The sequence below is a fragment of the Crocodylus siamensis genome, chromosome 1 (genome assembly GCF_052110815.1).
Source record: "Crocodylus siamensis isolate JL-2025a chromosome 1, ASM5211081v1, whole genome shotgun sequence".
NCBI lineage: Eukaryota > Metazoa > Chordata > Crocodylia > Crocodylidae > Crocodylus > Crocodylus siamensis.
Window position 1 is genome coordinate 204,808,078 of NC_143395.1, and position 20,301 is coordinate 204,828,378.

At 42.3% G+C, this 20,301-nt stretch overlaps 1 protein-coding gene and 1 long non-coding RNA gene across 10 annotated transcripts in view; one reads left to right on the forward strand and one right to left on the reverse strand.

The window, feature by feature from the left end:
- LOC149873926 (uncharacterized) overlaps positions 1-20,301 on the forward strand; it is a 232,919-nt gene that overhangs the window by 205,000 nt on the left and 7,618 nt on the right. The window contains exon 5 of one of the 2 annotated variants that reach the window (XR_016443126.1): positions 1,526-9,563. The exons of the other annotated variant lie outside the window; for it this stretch is intronic. This is a non-coding gene — a long non-coding RNA (uncharacterized LOC149873926). Of the gene's footprint in view, positions 1-1,525; positions 9,564-20,301 lie in introns of those variants that run through there. 2 annotated transcript variants of the gene reach the window in all.
- BCL2L11 (BCL2 like 11) overlaps positions 1-20,301 on the reverse strand; it is a 43,985-nt gene that overhangs the window by 5,924 nt on the left and 17,760 nt on the right. For all 8 annotated transcript variants that reach the window (XM_090053210.1, XM_090053251.1, XM_090053184.1 and 5 more), the window contains one exon: positions 15,585-15,697. In XM_090053210.1, the coding sequence (XP_089909336.1) occupies positions 15,585-15,697 (113 nt within the window). The remainder of the gene's footprint in view (positions 1-15,584; positions 15,698-20,301) is intronic.

A 20,301-nucleotide genomic window follows, 5' to 3' on the forward strand; every position in this document is an offset into this window, starting at 1 on the left:
GGAATCTGGTAGCTGTAATTTAAGGAGTCAGTGATTTGGTGCAATTTCTGTGAAGAATCTAAATAAAGATGACCAAGATGTGCTAAAACTAATAAACTAGTGAGCTTCTGGTAACTCTCAAGTGACTCCACCTGTGTAAACATTGTTTGGTTAGGTTTTGGTGCACAGAATACAAGGAGAGGTGTCTGAATGCAATTCTGCTCCTTTTACCTGGAAGCACAAAGAAGAGTCTTATACAAAAAAATGTAAAAAGCATTTTGCACTTGATGTTGATTACACTGAACCACAGGCAAGTCTGACATATTACAAGTCAGGAAACGGAGGCGGCTGGCTTGACACAACTGATCATGTGAAGAACTGGGTTTGTACATCACTTCCATTGCATGAGACTTGCATTTGCAACTTGGAGTGAGTAAACAGATCATACACACACAAGTTCATTTTTTCAATAAAAACTGAGATTAACTTTTTCATTGTCTTGATCTACAATCTGAGATAGTTATTTCATTATTATCATTGCCCTGCATATGAAGCCAGCAGTGTTATGGAATGACATAAGCCAAGTAATACAGCCTCTAACAAGCACTGCCCACTTCATCTGACATCCAGGCCAAGGAATCTTCTAGTCAGTGACAATCAATGCTGATTCAAACAGCTGGCACTTCTAGGGTGTAGAGAGACATTGCAGACTTTGCACTCCAGGCACTGGGGCTCCCAGCACCTGGGGTGCTCCAGGCAACAGGGCTTTAAGCACCTGGCACACTCCAGCACCAATGCTCCCTCTACTTTGGCACTGATGATTCACTTGCCTCTGTTCAAGGATTGCTTTTGTTCCAAGTTTCAACACTGGTTGGTCTTGCACTTACTTCGATAAGCTTATGGTTAGTTTGAACTCTGGCAGCCAAAATACAAACGGTTTCCTAGAGGACAGCTTAACAAATTTAGCCTCATGGTACTGTATGGTGAAAGTGGATTGTCACTAGGGATGGAAAATACAAACAGAGAGACATTTGTTGTTTGTTTGTAACTATGCTATATGGGTCATCAACAAAAGATGACCCCTGACACCCCCTCCCCCCCGTCTGTGCCCTTTTTTCTTTGTATGAATTATAGAAAATAATGCTCATAAAACCAATTAATTCAGAGACCAAGTTAGTTTTGTTCAGTTTCTCCAATACAACCTTTGCGGGTTTGGTGTGTTGGTGGTTTTTTTGATTGCTTGCTTTTATGTATTTCATTCAAATACAAAGCAAAGACAGAAAAACAAAAATGAAAAAAACCACTTCTTTAAAGATTCAAAGTTCTGTTCATTAAAGCAAGCCCTGTAGCTCTATTAATCTATACTTCTAGATCACTGAGACACTAGAAAAATCAGATAATACAGGAGCTGGACTGTCTTGATAACTGAAAAGACAAAATGACCATTTTTTAAAATGAAATCTTTTTATGCTTTCTTTGTACATAATGAAGAATTTTTCCAAAGGCACAAACCTATTTTATATCCTTTTGTTTGGGACTCTTTCAGGACAAGGTTAAATATATATAGGAATATACAATTCATCCACAATCATATTACCACACCGAAGCTTCAAATGCAAGACCCTGGGACAAACCTCCCAGCTGGGTGGAAAGGATGTATTCAAGATCACTTGGTTAGGAGTGGCTGGGATGTTTCAGATGTAAAAAGTCACTCCCTGCCAGAAGAATTAGGCAATTTTAAAAGCCAGAATATGGAAAAAACTTAAGCAGGAAACTAAACATCAGGAAGTATGGAAGCTAGCAGAGTACATGAAACACAGATGAATCTGACACACAACTTGCTGTTACTACTGATATGATCAGAAGGGAAGAATCTACTGTATTCCAGCAGTAAAAAAACAAGACACCTCACCAATAAAAGAAAGATGCACCCAGAATACCAGAACACTGAGCAAACCAAAAAAAATTATTTCAGTGTCAAGTAATGAGGTCGAGTGAACTAAAACACTGAGTGAAGAAAGCTACAATTCAGCCACAGGCAATGGGGAAGGATGAGTGCATGGGCGTTTGCAGGAGCCAGCAAGAAAGACACCCGTTATCTATGGCCACATCCCACAGAAAAGATCACGACAATGTAATTCTCTAACCAGGCTCCTTTTGGACATATCTGTCAAACAAGGAAGCCACTCCCATTGAACCAGTGAGCAGAACAAGTTTCCGGGGGTGGTTCTCTCTCTCAGTCAGCTTAAGCTGTTATTGGCTGAATGATCAGAAGCCTTGCCTTCTGTAAGAATGGATGAAATATGGATACCACAAAAAATCATTCAGGTTGTGTAGACTTTATGTGACTGGAGGGACAGTATCTAAACCTGGGCGTGCAGAGGAAGGATTGGACATTTCCGTATCTTAATCCCCAGCAAGGTCACGGGGAATGGCGAGATGGAATGACAAGATGGGGTTGCAGGTCAGCATATTCTACAGAAAAAGAAGGGAGGAGGGCAGGAAGGGGAGAAGCACGAGCAGAGGCCTGAGCCAGTGAAAGGATGAGACAAATACATAAACTGCTTCCCCAATTAGCATAAATTAACCAGGCTTAATATTAAGCCTAAGAAAATACAATATCCCAAGAGTTAACTTCTCTGCTTTCAACTTCCTCAGTGACATGAAATGTCTGCAATTTCATTTACTGTTTTGCTAAAATGACCAAATCAAAACAATACACTTGAGTTCAATCCAGGGAAGCAGGTGCATAGGAAACAAAACAAGACCTTGACAGCAAGCTGCTCTTTCAAAAAAACCTGTTGCAAAGGCCCATTGTTGTAACATTTAGCCATGCACTGCTTAGCTTCCGTGTATGAATGATGAAATCAAATAATGACATCAAATCTATTGTTAATCTATCCACACACTAAGTCACAACATGCTACAACAGTACACAAGCCTTTGCATACCAAGCTGGTACTCTTAATGAATCAGGTGTGCAACAGTCTGTGCCCACCTGAACAAAACTGGAGGCTAGCCCAAAATAAAGTTGTAAAAGAGACGAGAGCTAAAAATAAAGGAACAGGAGATTCCTAAATAAACCTGCAGAAAGTTAGGTTAGTTCTTACCATATTGTTTGCCTAATATACTAAGTGGCACGAGGCAAAATAGATATAAAGTATTTCCAAATCTACGGTTAGTAACTACATTCAAGGAACCTGGCATTCGACTGACCAGGCTCTAAAGTTCTGGCTCTGTGAAACTGCACAATAAAGAACGGTATTCTATATTTGGGAAATGATACATACATCTTCATTCTCCACAGACACTTAACATATGTGACCATCTAACAGGAGCCATTTAACTTGATATACCACATGAGCAAGCAATCCCTAGGGACACTGACATCACAGTGGATTCCACAAAGAGAAATAATGTGCCATTTTTGTTCTAAGCAATTAAGCTACTGCATTTCTTTCCTTTCCTTTTATTTAACAAGCAATCATTTGGATCACAGCCTGGCAAATCTTGCAGCAAAATGATATGGAGCCAAACATAACAGCATTGCACAGCTGTCACTGCTGCAGGATTCCCAACATTTGTTCACATGTTCATTAAACAGTACATTTAGGTTTGCAGAAGGGCTTAGGAGTTAATAATCCATGTCTGCATTCACAAGTTTGCCATTAGATGTAATCCTATAAACAGAGTTCACTAAATTCATCAGTGACAATGTCAGATTTTGACAAGGTTCTTTGGGTAGATGTGATATCTTTTAGTAGACAACCTGAATAGTTGGAGAAACGTTCTTAGCAAGCTTTTGGGTGCAGTCACCCTTCATCAGGCATACGGAGTCTCTGCTGGTCTGAGACTCCAAGAAAACTAAGTGTGGAGGAATGTCAATTGGTCTAATAAAAGATATCACATCTACTCAAAGAACTTTGCCTGCCTATGTCCTCAGACCAACATGGCTACCAACAAAAACCCAGATTTTGAAACAGTACTTTCAGATATCCAGCTAGCTGGGGAGCAGAGGAATAAGTGGTAAGGAATAAGAGGAACTCCAGAAGAATAGTCTTAAACCAGTACTGTTGCTAAGAGGCAACGCTGGTTATATTAACAGCTATGATGAGGATGTATTTTAGTATAATGTGATGCTGGAACACTGCATCCTTCTGACCCCAAATGAAAGGAAGAGAATGGATCTAGCCAGTACACCCAAGAGCCCAGGACCTGCCAAAGTAGGAGTTGTGTTCTCTTTCACACCCTTCTTCTGGACTGCATCCACAGCCCGACTTGGGAACCACTGGGTTTGTCTTTTGTGGAAATCAATGCATGCCTAATATTTTTTCTTATTTCTAAGGTTAAATAACTGCATAAATAAATCAAGCTAAATGCAGTAACAAAAGGGAGGAAGCACAAACCTATACTTTTAAAAACTTCATTGCAGCTCACCTTTAAGTGAAGTTTATGAAAAAACAAATGGTATCTCTATTGGATGGTCACACCTGTATTTTATTGTCACTGCAGTTGCAAGTTACATGACCCAACCTGGAGGAATCCTAATATCTCTATTTCAAGAGCTAGAGCCTGACTAAAGACAAACAAGGAAAAAAACCCCAAACACCCGAGTCATAACAATTCCAACCACTTCCTATGGAATCCTGAACTGCTTCTGTTGCAAGCCCTGATAGAAGACAGTCATAAGTTACTTCGCTTGCCAAATCTCAGTTTGTGGTAACAATACGCAAGTTTCAGGTTAGACTGTTGGTCTCTTTTCAGACACTGCCTAAGGCAGAACGGCTGCATTATTCACAAAAACAAGCATGGGGCAACAGCAGTAAAAATAAATTATTTACTGCAAGAGGAGTTATTTACTTCAAAACAACTATTTACAGCCTAAAAGATCGTGATTTAGCTTTGTTTTGAACAAAAGCATAAATATGGATTCTGCTACATCTTGTAAATCTGTCCTGATGAGTATGACTTTCTAATAAATCTGTACTTCTGCTTCCCAGTGCTGTCCTCGACTCCTGCTGATTGGGTGAAAGAAGAAAGTACTTTCCATTTTACTTCTGTTTATCAAAAAAAAGTCTGTCATTTTAAATACCTGCCCATTAAAATGATTTCTAATAGAAGAGGGCTCTCTTTAATATGTGAGGCAAAGGTATAACAAAATCCAACAAATAGAAAAATTCTACCAGTGGTCCAACAAGCAATAGAAACTTTACTGAGAGAAAGCACTTCTTTGCTGCTTTGCTGTGTCTTCAATGAGGTGTTTGTCATCAGAGAAGTGTTGCATGATTTTAAAACAATTTTTTTGCAGCACACCTGACACTGGTGTCGCCTGGTATGTTAACCATGCTCGCTCTCTGCTTTTGTACCACTTATGAAACAGTAAGCTACTGTCCCTGTTTAGCACAGGAAATCCGTGTCTGTACATGCCCTAAAGAATAGCAGAAATTATACCCTTTACATAAATATTTTGTATTTTTTCTAGTTGATTTCATGAACTAGTAAAATATAATGAATGATCACTCATTTACATCATGATTTCCCACCAGAGTAGGAAAGTGGGTCAGACTTCCCCTTCCTGCCCCAATGATGCCAAAACAATGTGCTCAAACTGTTACATCCATTTATTCCTCGGCCACAAGATTAGCAAATTAAAAACTCTAGTTATAATCATATCAAACCCTGGTGGCCAAGACCAGCCTGTGCAATAACAGAATTTTTCACAGCTGCAGCCTGCCTGCAAGTTTTCTCTCCACCACTTTGTGACTGACATGCCTGAAAACTCCACTGTCAGAGCAGAAATGCTTTGCTGGACCTTTAACTGAGCAACTCCAGCCAGTTCAATAGGAGATTAAGGAGAAAGAATGAAAACATCAAGATTTATAATATCGGTAGGAACAGGAGTGAGTAAGACAGACAAGGAAGTCTGGATAGGAATGATTCTGCCTGGGGGAGGGGGGGAGGGGAAGGGGATTGGGAAGAGGATGGGACTCTGGAGATCCCCTTCTGCCCTACTTTTCTATGATTCTCTGAATGACTTTCCCTCCAGGGAAACCGCCTCCCGTCAGTCATGGACAGGAGTCAGGCACAAGTGGTGCTTTAGCACAGGACCTCTTCTCTAAAGTAACATCAGCATAGTTTACATGTCTGGGGATAGCAGCACCAGGCACACTGCGTGATTTTTTTTTGCAACACTTCTCTGACAACAAAACACCTTGCTGAACACACAGTGATACTAGCAGAAAAGTGCTTTCTCTCAGTAAGGTTTCTATTACAGTTGCAAGTTCTCTAAAACTGATCCTGGTTTGGATGTAAACTCCAAAGTGAGCAGAATAGTCCCCAAGCAAAGAGAAAGAAGATAGGACTTTGTTTCTTAGACATCATTTTAGCCTTGGATGCCACAAGTATTTGCAAACAGACATTCTCCTGCTAATAAGAAAACAGCTACCAAGCTGCAAAAAACACCCAAACCCACATGGTAAATTGGGAGAGAGAAGTCAAAATATTGGGGAGAAAGAAGCTTTGCTCTGCCTGCCTTTTCTCTTTCTCCTTTCCAGAACCAAGGATACACAAATTCAACTAGAAGGCATCATTGTGATCCTCCGACCCCATGCATAACGCAGGCCAGAATATGTAATGCACCGATTCTTGAACCAATTCTAATAGCTTCCAGTTCCACCACACCAGGCTCCTGTCTGTGCTTGGGGAAAGCAGGGTCTGACAGTAAGGAGAGGGGGAAGAGGCTGCCAGGGAAAAAAGTCAGGGGGAAGGAGAGAGCAAAGGGACTTACCTGACCCTCCAGATTTATTTTCCATTCTCTAACAGTGGAAGGGGGACAAATTCAAGGCAAACCTCCAAGAATTAGATTCTATACCTCAAAAACTATAACAAATTTATAAATTTTCCATATATAGAATCAAATGCAGGGGTCATCTTACAAATCAGGTCATCTTCTATTCAAGTGAATACAACATATAAGATGGTACTGAAAATAAAAGATATCAAATTTTAAGCCTAGGACAGTGTATTTAGTGCCAGTTGTCTTAAAATGCTTTAAGAATTATTCAACAAACTAAAATTATTTTTTAAAAATGGGCACAAGTCATATTAAGAAAAAGATATATTCCATTCACATAAACTAGGAGACTACTCAGAATTTACTTTCCCAGTCAGTATCTGTCATAACATTTTTATTTCAAACTCTCCTGAACAGACTGCCACTGGGCAGGTACTAAAATGTACTTAAATCCATTAAAATTTTGCAATACAATACAGATGTAAAACAGGAGTCCCCAGAGGAGATGAGACTTTTGCAGTAACCCATCAGTTTTTGTAACACTGTTTCTCCAAAATGCAGGCAACCTGCTACAAATAGGCCCATCTTCAATACCATAGAACAATATTATAGCATCTTTCCTCAGAACAGTGAAATTAACCATTACCTTTAGAAGCCTGACCCTACTAATAAGATAAGAATTTTTATCTTTGGCATTAGCCAATTGCACCAATTAACATGCACCAAAACCTATCACTAGAATTCAACAGCACAAAGGTTAATATACCTTTCTTCATAGGTGTTTCTCAAGAGCTTTACAAAACAGATTAAGCACTGTACCCACTTTAGAGACAGAGAAACAGGCACAGAAATTAAATGGTTTCACTCTCAGCAACAGAGCTAGAAATACAATGCTGGTCTCCTGACCACACTGCAGGAACCTATCCACTAGACTAGTGGTCCTCAACCTTTTTTGTACCAGGACCTATTTGTAAACATCGATGACCAGTCCCAACCCTGTAAACAGTTTAAGTAGAAAACAGCTCCCAGACCTTACCAGTGCCCCTCACTCCCAACCTACTGCCCCCCATCCCCAGACCCCAGCCTCCCAATATGTGGGGCTGGGGGTGGCTGTGGGAGGGAATGGGGGACCCCCAAGCAGCCCCTTTGCAGGTTGGAGCTCTGCCAGCCTGCATGGGAAAATCCAGTTTCCCATGTTTTTCTCCTTTAAAGGAGAATCCATTTTTAAAGTTTGCTAATCCATTTTTAAAGTTGGTTCACAACCGTTTCATATATTCATGCAACACACTTTTTGGTCATGACCCACGGGTTGAGAAACGCTGCACTAGACTACTATATCAACAAATCTGTGGAGGCATTAGGTCAGTATAACAAATGACATTTCAGCAGCTCAGTGCATGCTATGTGTAATCAGGCTTTATTGGTCAAAGGTAACAAAAGAGTTTTTAAATTTTATTGCATTCAATTATTACCCATAAGTCATTCCATGTCAAAATATCCATTCCAACAAGAATTTTCAGACCAGTCCTTTTTGAATCTTCAACGAGCTAAGCCAGAATACGTAAGCTCCTCGACGAGCTAAGGAAGATAGTTGAGGAAGCGCTGAGGTCCCAGAGAGGAGGGAAGCCAGGTGTCCAAGGACAGTGGTCGCTCCTTAAGGAGATGATCCTCCAAGCCCAAAGGAAGGTAATCCCAACAAGGATCAAAGGGAGGAGGGCACACAAGCCTCCATGGCTCACCAAAAGCATCCAGGAATGCCTCCTTGCTAAAAGGGAGGTGTACACCCAATGGAAAAAAGGGGACATCACCAGGGATGACTATACTGCAGTTGCTCGGGGATGTAGGGGGGCAGTCAGGAAGGCCAAGGCAGAGATGGAATTAGGACTAGCTTCCCAGATTAAAGACAATAAGAAGTCCTTTTTTAAATACATAGGGGGTAACAAGAAGGTCCCAGGTAATGTGGGGCCCCTGCAGGACGTGTTGGGAAATTTGATCGTCACACCAGACGACAAAGCTAACATGTTTAACGATTTGTTTGCCTCCATCTTCCTAAGTAGGGCCCAGAATAGTCACCTCCCTGCTGGGCCCCCTCGGGCCCCGGGGGAGGCACACCTGGGCCAAGGGTTAGTGAGGAACTAGTTAGGGAGCTTCTGGAGGGGCTGGACGTATTCAAGTCAGCCGGTCCAGATGATCTCCACCCTAGAGTTCTAAAGGAACTGGCCCAGGTCATTGCAGGACCCCTGGCACGGCTTTACTAGCACTCGTGGTGCTCTGGTGTGGTGCCAGAGGACTGGAAGAGGGCCAACGTGGTTCCCATCTTCAAAAAGGGGAAGAAGGAGGACCTGGGAAACTATAGGCCAGTTAGTCTTACCTTGATCCTAGGCAAGCTGTTTGAGAGAATTATTCTGGCACACATCCACGAGGGGCCAGCAGGGGAGATAATGCTTAGGGGCAACCAACACCAGTTCATCAGTGGCAGGTACTGTCAGACCAACCTGGTGGCCTTTTACAATCAGATCACCAAATCCTTAGATGCAGGGGTAGCAGTGGACATAGTCTTCCTGGACTTCCAGAAGGCTTTTGACACTGTCTCTCACCCCGTTCACATTAAGAAACTGGGGGACTGTGGTGTCGACACCCACGCAGTCAAAATGGGTCGCCAACTGGCTGGAGGGCCGCACCCAGAGAGTGATAGTGGATGGGTCCTTCTCAACCTGGAAGGATGTGGGCAGTGGGGTCCCCCAGGGCTTGGTCCTCGGGCCCACACTGTTCAACATCTTCATCAGTGACTTGGACGAGGGGTAAGTAGCACCCTGTTCAACTTTGCTGATGACACTAAGATGTGGGGGGATGTGGGCACATTAGAAGGAAGGAATAGGCTACAATTGGACCTAGACAGGTTACAGGGGTGGGCAGATGAAAATAGGATGGGATTCAATGCTGACAAGCGCAAGGTGATGCACCTGGGGAGGAACAACCAGCACCATACCTACAGTCATCAGTGCAGAGGCAGAGAAGGATCTTGGAAGTCATTATTGATGCCAAAATGAACATGGGCTGGCAGTGTGGGGATGCAGTCAGGAAGGCCAACCGCACCTTGTCATGCATCCACAGATGCATCTCAGGCAGGTCCAAGGAGGTGATCCTCCCCCTCTATGCGGCACTGGTCAGGCCACAGCTGGAATACTGCATCCAGTTCTGGGCGCCGCACTTCAAGAGGGATGTGGACAACATGGAGAGGGTCCAGAGGAGGGCCACTTGCATGATCAGGGGGCAGCAGGGCAGGCCCTACGAGGAGAGGCTACGGGACCTGAACCTGTTCAGCCTCCAGAAGAGAAGGCTGAGGGGGGATCTAGTGGCCTGTTACAAACTAGTCAGAGGGGACCAGCAGGCACTGGGGATTCCCTGTTCCCCTGAGTACTACCAGGAGTGACTAGAAATAACGGTCACAAGCTGGCAGAGGCTAAATTCAGATTAGACATCAGGAGGTACTACTTCACGGTCAGGGCGGCTAGGATCTGGAACCAACTTCCAAGCAAGGTGGTGCTGGCTTCTACCCTGGGGGTCTTTAAGACAAGGCTAGACAATCACCTTGCTGGGGTCATTTGACCCCAGCACTCTTTCCTGCCATGGTAGAGGGTCGGACTTGATGATCTGCTCAGGTCCCTTCCGACCCTACTAACTATGAAACTACTATGAAACTATGACTTTAAATCAACTAATTTTCAGGATACTCCCACTTTGAACTCCAATTCAATTTTTTTAGCTACATTTTCAAAATAACATGTAGATGAACCACATTGTGGAGCCCACAGAATTGGTTTTGTGAGGGAGAACGGCAGGCTGAACAAGAATATTGAAAGAAGGCATGCTATAGACACTTTTATAGAACTAAAGAATAATGGGGCTGAAATGGACCTAAAGAAACCATCCAATCCAAGCCCCTGCATAGGCCAGTGCCATCTTTGTCTGAAGCATCCTAGCCACACATTCATCTTGACCAGCACTCAACTTTCAGGGATAGAGATTACACAAATTCTCAATAAACTACTGCAAACACCCCCACAGTTAGAAGGTTCTTCCTAATTTCCAATCTTTATTGCCCTTGCTGCAATTTAAGACTTTTTGTCTATCCCCCGCAGGCAATTCTCTGTGGACATCACAAGCTTCTTTATAACAACAATTTATGTAGTTGAAGATTGCTAGCAAATCTCTCCTCAGTCCTGTTTTCCAAACTAAACACTTCCAGTTCTTCCAACTGTTCCCTCCAAGTCATTTTGGTTGCTTTCTGTTTGCCCTTTTCTACAACAGCAGTGCCCAAATTTGGATACGGTGCTCTAGTTGAGGCTCTCATTCAGCTTGGAGTCTGCCACAATCCCCCTATCCTTTTAGGCAATACTGGAGCCTATTTAGTCAAATATCAATTCTAAATGCAATCAAGGGAGAGACACTGAATTGTGTAGCACTGTATCCAGTAACATGTAGGAAGTCTACTGCAAAAGTTACAAAAAATAATAATTAATCACTTCATAATAACAAGTGCCATTCACCAGTATGGACACCAAGCCAACAGATTTTATACAGGGAAAAGGCTGTATACATTCAGTACAATGCTGCAACAGGCAGCTCTCCCCCTCCTAAGATATCAATACCATATGAACACGCAGATAAACTCTCCCCCCACATACTCTATCTGACCATGGACCAGCTTTCACTCTGAAATGAAAATAAATTAAGAGAGGGAGCGAACTTAAAACAAACTGGATGTATCTACATGAGACATTTACAGTGGAGTTGCCTAACTGGCTCCGCAATAAAGTCTGTGTCTTCACGTGTTGCACTATTAGGCTGCAGGAAACTAATAAATGCCATTCACCAGTATGGACACTGTAGATTAGTACCTGTAAACAAAAGCACTATCTTGTGGCAGCAGTTAGTGCGCTGCAGCATACATGCAGATGCTGATAGGACTGACTGGGGCCCAAGGGTGCTTCAGGGCAGAGGATGCCTGCTGGCTAGCCCCACAGTGGAATGCCTTTGTGCCCCTGCCAACCCCTCTGCAGCATGATGAGCTGGATCAGAGCAATCCCAGGCTGGCAGGCTGACTCCCAGGACCAACTGCTGGAACTGCTCCAACCTGGCAGGAGCAATAAATTCCAGTGCAAAGCGTACCAGAACTTATTCAGGCGCCTTAATATCACATGTAGATGCACCCACTGTGGTTCTGAATAGTACCAAGTGTGAACACTTATTCTGAAGGAATACCTTGTTCTCGTTCACACTGAGAGAAATATTCAGAACAGTCGTACCTGAAAACCTAGGCACAGACAAACCTTAATCTGGCATGTCTGCACTTCCCCAATACTATTTTCCCTTCTCTGGTGTGAGAGAATTTAAGATGAGAGGGTAACAGAGGAGGCTCAGATGGCATTAAGCCATCTTTGTGCTCTCTTGATTCCGGGCTGGTGAGACTGCGCAAATCAGCTGAACAGGCCTCCAAGGCTGAAAGTAGCCCATCTCCTATTTATTATAGGTAGAATCTCTGCAGCACTGTACACTGCAGCTCCACTTTGACTCCCAACACATTTCCTAACATTGAGCTTATGACAAAGGCACTGAACACGTCTAATGCCAAGGCTGCAACCAGGGGAATGCTTCCCAGTAAGTCAAGACCTAAAGTGGAAGAAAGCTTGTTTGTCCACAAGGACTAAGAGAATCTAACCAACAAAAAGAAAGATGATGTTTCCCATAAACTTATTCCACTAAAAGGGACTGGAGGAACAATCTAACTCAGGGGCTAGCAAAATATGGCCCACAGGTCACACCCAGCCCACCAAGAAATTTCATCCAGCATGCAGGCATCCACCAACTAATTGTACCCTGTCCAGTCTGTGCACCTCACTCCCACCCTTGTAGATGGAAGGACCTGGCTTCTGGGAGGGGTTGCTATTGCCGCTGCTGCAGCCACCAGGGGACCTGCTCAGCTTTCCCAACATCCCACTCACTACAGGTACCAGGTAGGGAAGCAGCGGGGGCAGAGGAGAACTGCAGCTGGCCAGGAGGCACATAGCATGGGGTTGGTGGCAGCATGGAGCCTGCGCCCAGGAGAGCAGCGGGAGCGCGGAGCTCAAGTGGGCAGGGTGTGGGTATGAGGAAGGTGGGGGGTGGGGACTGCAGTGGAGCCCTGGGACCTGCATGGCAGTGGGCAGGGAAGGCTGCCGGCTCCATTGCATGGGGCTTCCCCTGTGCTGCATCAGTCCCAGGGGCTGCATGTTCACCACGTGGAGCCCCACATGATAGAGGCAGGCCAGCCTGGCTGCACTCCTTGCCACCACGTGCAGCACTGGCTAGAGCCACACACTGCTGGACAGCAGTGCCCGGGCAGGCCACGACAGCCCTGAGTGCCCGCCGCCTGCTGCCGCCACCAGCAGCAGAGGCTGTGCACCATGAGGGGAGAGTGTGTAGGTGACCCTGATACCCCACCACCATCCTTTACACCCTACAGAAGCCACCCATACCCTGCCCCAACCCCCCAGATATGCACACTTCCAACATACCCTATTGCCACCCCAAACACAGCCACACCCCCCTCACAAACCTCTCCCATCCCACCACACACACACACACACACACACACACACCCCCAACCACAACCCCCACACAATATACAAGAGTAAGACTTTATTTTTTAGTTATTGTGCAATCACCTCTATATACACTAGGCAAACACAAATCATGACAAAAACATTTTGTAATAAAATATATTATAGTAGGTGTTTGACATTTAGTGTATGATTTGTTTTTTTTCTGGTTCCTAGATGGCAACCCCCAACTCCCAAAAGGAGTACTTCTAGGAGACAAGGGACTTCTGGTAGCAAAGGCCAGGGGTTAGGGATGGGTCGTCTTCCAATCCCAAAATTGTTACCGGGGGCAAAGCACCCATCAAGGGGCGGGGCTACCCTTGCTGCCCTCAACAGCTCACCAAAACTCGTTAAGCAGCCCTCCCGCTGAAATAATCACCCGCCTCCAATCTAACTGATGAGAAAAGGGCTGTCTTAAGGACATTAAATGAACCTCTGGTTGCTGCTAAATTCAGGCCATCACTCAGAGTACCAATGTCATCTGGGGGATGAGCAGGAGGGTCATCATTACATGTTGAAGATAGAAGAAATCATGAAGGGCCCCGTATGAGCAAAAAAGGGGCTCAAGAGAAGACTGATTAAATCATAAGCCACAAAAATCAAAAGTCAAGCTAAGAACAACTGCTATAACAGAGTGCCATAGGAGGGGGGGAATAAGCTTAGGTTACTGACTTGGCACTCATGGAAGACAGTCTAGTTCCAAACAGCTAGCATCTCACCTGGTAGTGGCAACCATCAATGGCCACCCAGACCTTTGATGCATATGCCTGGACAAGAATATTTTTGGAGGAGTGGAGACTGCCTTGAACTTTCATCCTCCCCTTTAGGCCACTGAGACAGAATCCAAAGACCAGACTCAGTCCAAATGTTTGGTGCCTCCATGGCTGTAGTTGTATAAGCGTCCAGGAATTGAACCCAGCTGTGTGGTAGACAAGGATTCTGCCACTGAACCACAGGGGACTCCTGCATCTTACATAGGACACTTTCAAACATGCAAGTCTTGCTCTAACTCATGATGCTTTACAGAAAGTGCCAGGAGTTACAGGAAGCCCCCCATACCCAACAGTTGCCTACTGGATAGGGGGGAGGGGAAGGAGGGTGATGATTGAGCTCCATTTTGGAGCCCATCCAGTGGAAAAGCCTGATCTCTCATTAGATGAGGGTTAATTTGTCGCATGACCAGCCACTTTTAAAGCGCTCTGCAGCTGTGCACATTGCTGATTGCATGACAAATGTTACTTCTGTCAGAGCCCCTAGTGACACTGATACATAACAGGACTTTTCTCATATCAGAATAAAGACAAGTCAGTAGACTAGTAATCACATGTGTAACATGCAAACATTGTGGCATTAATATCATAATGCCACAGCTGTTGCTTTTAACAAACATAAGACAAAAAAAGTCCATCCCCAAAAAGGGCACAACTAAAGCAGGAACTGCCAAGAAATGGAGCTGTATGGAGTGTGACCATGGGAGAAGCCAGATGTGCAGCAGAAACACAAAGATGTAGCAATACTTTGTTCATATCCCCAAGCTTCTGCCCAGAGCCACAAAAGCTAGAATTTACATTTCCCCTTTTTAAACATTCAGCAGTAGAGCATTTAGTTGACATCTGAAATCTTTGCCCATCAACACTGTCACAGGTAAATAGAAATGACAAGTGGAATTTAATACAGGGCAATATACAAACTATTTTCAAACTGCAAAATGTTTCAAGATTTTTAGTTTGGGGTTTGGAAGGAAGACTTAAAAATAATTAAAAACCAAGGCGCCTCTCTTAAATTAATTACAAGATTTTCTGGAAAAATCTTTTTAAAAAAAAATCAAATCAGCTTTATTCTCAGATTACAGCAAAAGACATAAGCAGATATTTTGCTAGATCTGTATAGTGTAAATTAAGGGAAAATACTATATACACCACTTCCTATCAGAGATTAAATCCCACCTGTAAAAAGAGGACCCCCATCAAAACAGCCTTAAATATTTAAGTAACACCTCTTGTCACTAAAATCTTAGTATTATACCTCCATACACAAACATATTTATGCATAGCTTTATATATTTACACCTCCTATACCCAAAAAAGTATTTCCAAAAATTGACTTCTTCCTTTTAAACTTGCATATAAAGAAACAGAAACTAAAATTAAAAAAACAGAAAAAAAGATTACCCGTCTTGGGCAATAGGAAGCATTAAATTCGTCTCCAATCCGCCGTAATTCCTGTGCAATCCATATTTCTGGCTGCATATCTTCAGGTATTGATCGATATTGCCACCTGGAAGCTGCGTCAGAACAGAAACAAAGAAACTTTGAAAATTTCCCAAAAGTGCTTCTTGCAATTAAAATACAACAGAAAAAAAATTATGCAAGATTTATTTCGTCAAAAGTTGCCGGAGCTACCTAGAACGTGCACTACTGACAGCTGCATTCTACACCAAGGAAAAGTCATTTACATGTAATGGCATTTGTTAGAAGCCAAAATCCAAGGACAGTGCTTTGTAGACCTGTGGAGAGATCCAAAAAGCATCTCCATGGTGCTGTGTTGGGCATATCAGAGGTACATAGCAGTTCCATTTTTCTTAAATCAAATTAGTTTTGTCGTGATCTTTTTGTTAATGATATGGCTGACAGAACCTACAAGTCAGACACACATTTAAATATGATCCTCCCAATAACGGTATTGCTAGGTTTGTTGGTGTGAAAAGCAGCAAGAATTGAGTGTATTACTTAAGGGCTATAGGTTACCCCAAATGGAATCCCCAAAGGCCTCCAATACGAAGCATAAAGGCATGAAAATAGTAGGCACTGATTGGCAGGACAACAGGCTCACTGGGTCATCTCCAGCAAGTATGGAGCACTATCTTATCCTTTACCAATGTGGTATAAATCACATCAGTCGGAGTTTGAAGCTCACTCTCACCGTGAGCTGAAATCACATCCAGCAGAGCAAGCTACTAAACCTTAGCTCAAGTTTACAGAAAGTAAATGCTGCAAAAAAGAACTTTGATCAGCTTTGTTAGAACCACACATTAGTACACTGGGGGCCTCATAAGAAGAGGTTTCAAATGTCAAACAGTGCAAGAGCCTGCAAACAGCCTGCTAAACTTTTAATTAGCTTATCTGGGTAACATCATCTCCTGACTAACTGTGCATTGGTCCCCTTTTAGTCAGTTCATGACAGGCTGAAATAGCTGCAAAGTGTACCCAAAAGGCGTTTTACCCTAAAATCTGTATTTTATAAGCTGACAGGTAAAGAAAGCAGGCAATTTTTATATGTGGAGGGCTTGCACAAAAATAACATACACAGATGAGGAGGAATGAATATCAACTTGAGTCACAAGCTTTTACCATGCAAAATTTCCAATCTGCCCAATACATAGGTAGAAAGATGCCAGAATTGAGGATCCTTGCCTGCATAACCCTTCTGTTCCATGCTATACAGAAATGGCAAAGAAAACTCAGCCTTCCTGAAAAAGTGATCAAGATGTTCCTCCCTCCCTGCAACTGAAAATATACTTTTAACATACTTTGGTTTTTATACACTGTATCTAAAATTAATGTTTTTAAGGTAGCCTGACACCTCGCACTCTTCCTGCTTCAAGCGACAGGAACCAGTTAAAGTCAGATTATTCCACTGGCCAAATCTGATCTTCCAATAGACACATCATCCGAGAACAAAAGAGAGATCTGCCAGGAGCAGAAGTAGGCCTTGCAATTTTTTAAGCGACTGTGGTCAAAATAAGCCATCACCCTCTCATTGCTAGGCCATCCACAATGCCCAAAAGGAAGATAGGCTACAAATTTACAGCATCATTAAAGGGATCATAAGCCACTATGAATACATACAAAGAACAGAGCTACCACATAAGATGCTGCTTTTTCAGTTTCGCTCCTGAATGGAATATCAGTTACTAGCCATCTTGCAAGACTTTTTTTTTTAATCCACTGAGACAACAGCAGTTTAAAAATGCAATAGTAGCTTTTAGATTTTGTGGTCAAAGAATAGAGGCAGCCAACAAAAAAAAGTCTCACCTTTGCCAACTTAGAAATTAAACTGTGGTTTTGAGGGTTTAAAATGTATATCTAGGTAGGTAGCACTCATGGCAAAAGAGTCTTCTTAGGTGCATACTTTTAAGCTTCTCCCTTGTAAATATAGATATTGAATATTCAAATATAAAATAAATTACATCTAAAAAAATGGTGCTACTTTGTGAAAAGAGCGTTAACACAACTTTTATGTTTAAAATATATAACCAGCAACCTTATTCATTTCACAAAATAGCATAAAATGACCACCCAATTCTGAAACACTGTGGTATAAGAAATGAACAATTCATGATGCACACAAATCGGTGCAAGTCATATTCAGAAACGGACTCATGCCAATTTCTTTTCCTACTCTAAACAAAGGCTTAGAAATTAAACAAGCATGACAACACTTTTTAAATAGAGTATTTCACAAAATTGGCATAAAAACTTAAAAGGAATCACAAGGGAATGCAAATAGCTTCCAATTTCAGAATATTCAATGGATTAGTAGAGCAGTGAAAAAATTAAGTGTGTGTTTGGCTCCAATCTGGCTGGAAAATTTATTTTTGAGCCAAAAATATCTGAGCCAAGCAAATGCTAGATATTTTGTTTTCATGCTGCAGTAGCAAAAGAACAGTACCAATCAGCCTTCACAATAAAGGTTGCATCAGGCACAATTTTATTTATTTTGTTAGCCGTTTAATTTTATTCAAGCTCCTCATGGTACTTGATAGAAACATTTTTAAACTGGGAAAACATTTTGTGATGATATGGGAGTGGGGGAAGAAGCCAACATACATAAGAACAACTGATCTAGACAAGCATCTCTCTCAGAAAGAGTTAGAACTAAACTAATACAGTTTCTCAATGCCAAAGAAAATCAGCTTTTCAGCACTATGCTGAGACGCACACATCAGATATCCTCATGCTTTAAACAACTTTCAACCAACTACATAACTACCACATTAAACAGCCAAAATGAGAAAAGCAACTACTTTAATCCAACTGTTTTTAACCACTGAAGATAATATACAATGTCGTGTTCCAGCCAATCGCCAAAACTGTGTCTAAGATCGTTTTACACTGGCTTCAAATGATAAAAGCTCAGCAATACAAAAATTAATATCATGGTTAAAGTGGTTGAGAGTGAAATCAATCTGAGGTTTTCAAAAAGGACTTTCTGTGGTACTGCCAAATCACAAAATCAAAAGTGTCCAGTCATAATTAGCTGCAAAAACAGTCAAGAGAAACTTTCAAAATTCATTTATAGTTGCTAGTCACCAATAACTTTCACCACCATCTCACACACACCAGCAATACTAGTCATATCATGACACACTTCATTTCTCTTTAAAGAATAAACCAAATGAATGCACCATTTCAGAGGATGGAGAATAAAGTAACTCAATGCCTCAAGAAACGGATGTCGCAGCATCCTATTAAAAAAAAAAAAGTGAAAACGCTCATGACTATATTGTACAATAGAATTCCATATTCAAGAGATTATCCATTAACAGTTGTGAAACGTTATGCAACCATACATTTACCTATGTAACGCCTGGTATCAGAGCACTTTTATTCTAGCAGCTTGTCTACAGGGAAGATTTTTTCCAGTTTCACTGGTTGTTTTGTTTTTTTAAAGAAAATCAGTCACAACTCATAAATGCTGTTGCAACAGTTTTAGGAAAAGTAGCTTTTTTACGTGGATGAAGCTCTTTCAAAGGGCTATAAGATTAACCAAAAGAAGGCATCCATATTGTGTATGGTCTAAATATGGAGAGCTCTACTGGTTCAACAGTAGAGTAACAAATGTGCATCAACCATTTAGCTGGTATTGCTTTTCTGTGTATTCCTGGGGTTAGTAGTTGGCCCTTCCCAGAGCGGTACTGGATTCTTTTACTGATGCATAATGCTAGTTCAGGACACAGATGGAAGTTCTCTTTTTCCAATACACCCAAGGCCCACTGACAACTCACAGAAAAAATAATTAAGTTAACATGGTTCAGGCTTATTTCTACATCCCATCTTTTAGTTCCCTTTTTCAGAGATGCTGAAGCACATGCATTTAAAGGTTCAGAGAAACAAGGCCACCCCTTAAAAATCCTGATGCTTATTCTGCTATTTCTCAGGCTCCCATTCTTGGGAAGTTTTGTTTCATTTTCACTCTATGTGCCCAGGTAGTTTTACTGCAACAGTTGTAACCTATTTACAAATCAGTACCAAAATGTTCTTTCAGGTTCATCATTTAAACACACATTGCAGATGATTAATTACTTCTTCCAGTTTTAAATGAATGCTGATATTTAAAAGGAATTTTAACAGGCAGTTGAAGGGAGGAGGGAGAACACAGGCTGCTTCCAAAGCCTTTCCTTTACTTCAATAATGCAGCTCAATAGTCCAGTGATGTCCATCCAGCATGTGGTTCTTTACACTCTAATATGTGGTCACTGAACATGACTTAACAAAGCCTGCATTTGTCTACAAGCTGAATGCATGTTCCCCAAGACATGCTGTGACATGTCTAGGCTTCAGTATTTGAAGCAGCACTATCGTGATGGGAAATACATAGGAGGTGTCACTAAAGTAACTCCCACTACTTCTCCAGGAGCCCCTCCAAGAAGTCATTTTCTTTTCCCTGTTGCAGTCACTCACCTGTTTCCCTGCTGGCTACCTGCTACAATGATGGGAAGAATAAGAGCAACTCTGGCTGCCCTGGTACTACCTTGCTAGCTTTAGGAAACCAACTGAAATTGAAAAATAAGAGCTCCTCTGCCCAAGTTAAGGGATGGTCTATAGCAGTGGTCTCCAAAGTGGGGTGTGATCCATTAGGGTGCAGGAAAAAAAATATTAGAACTTC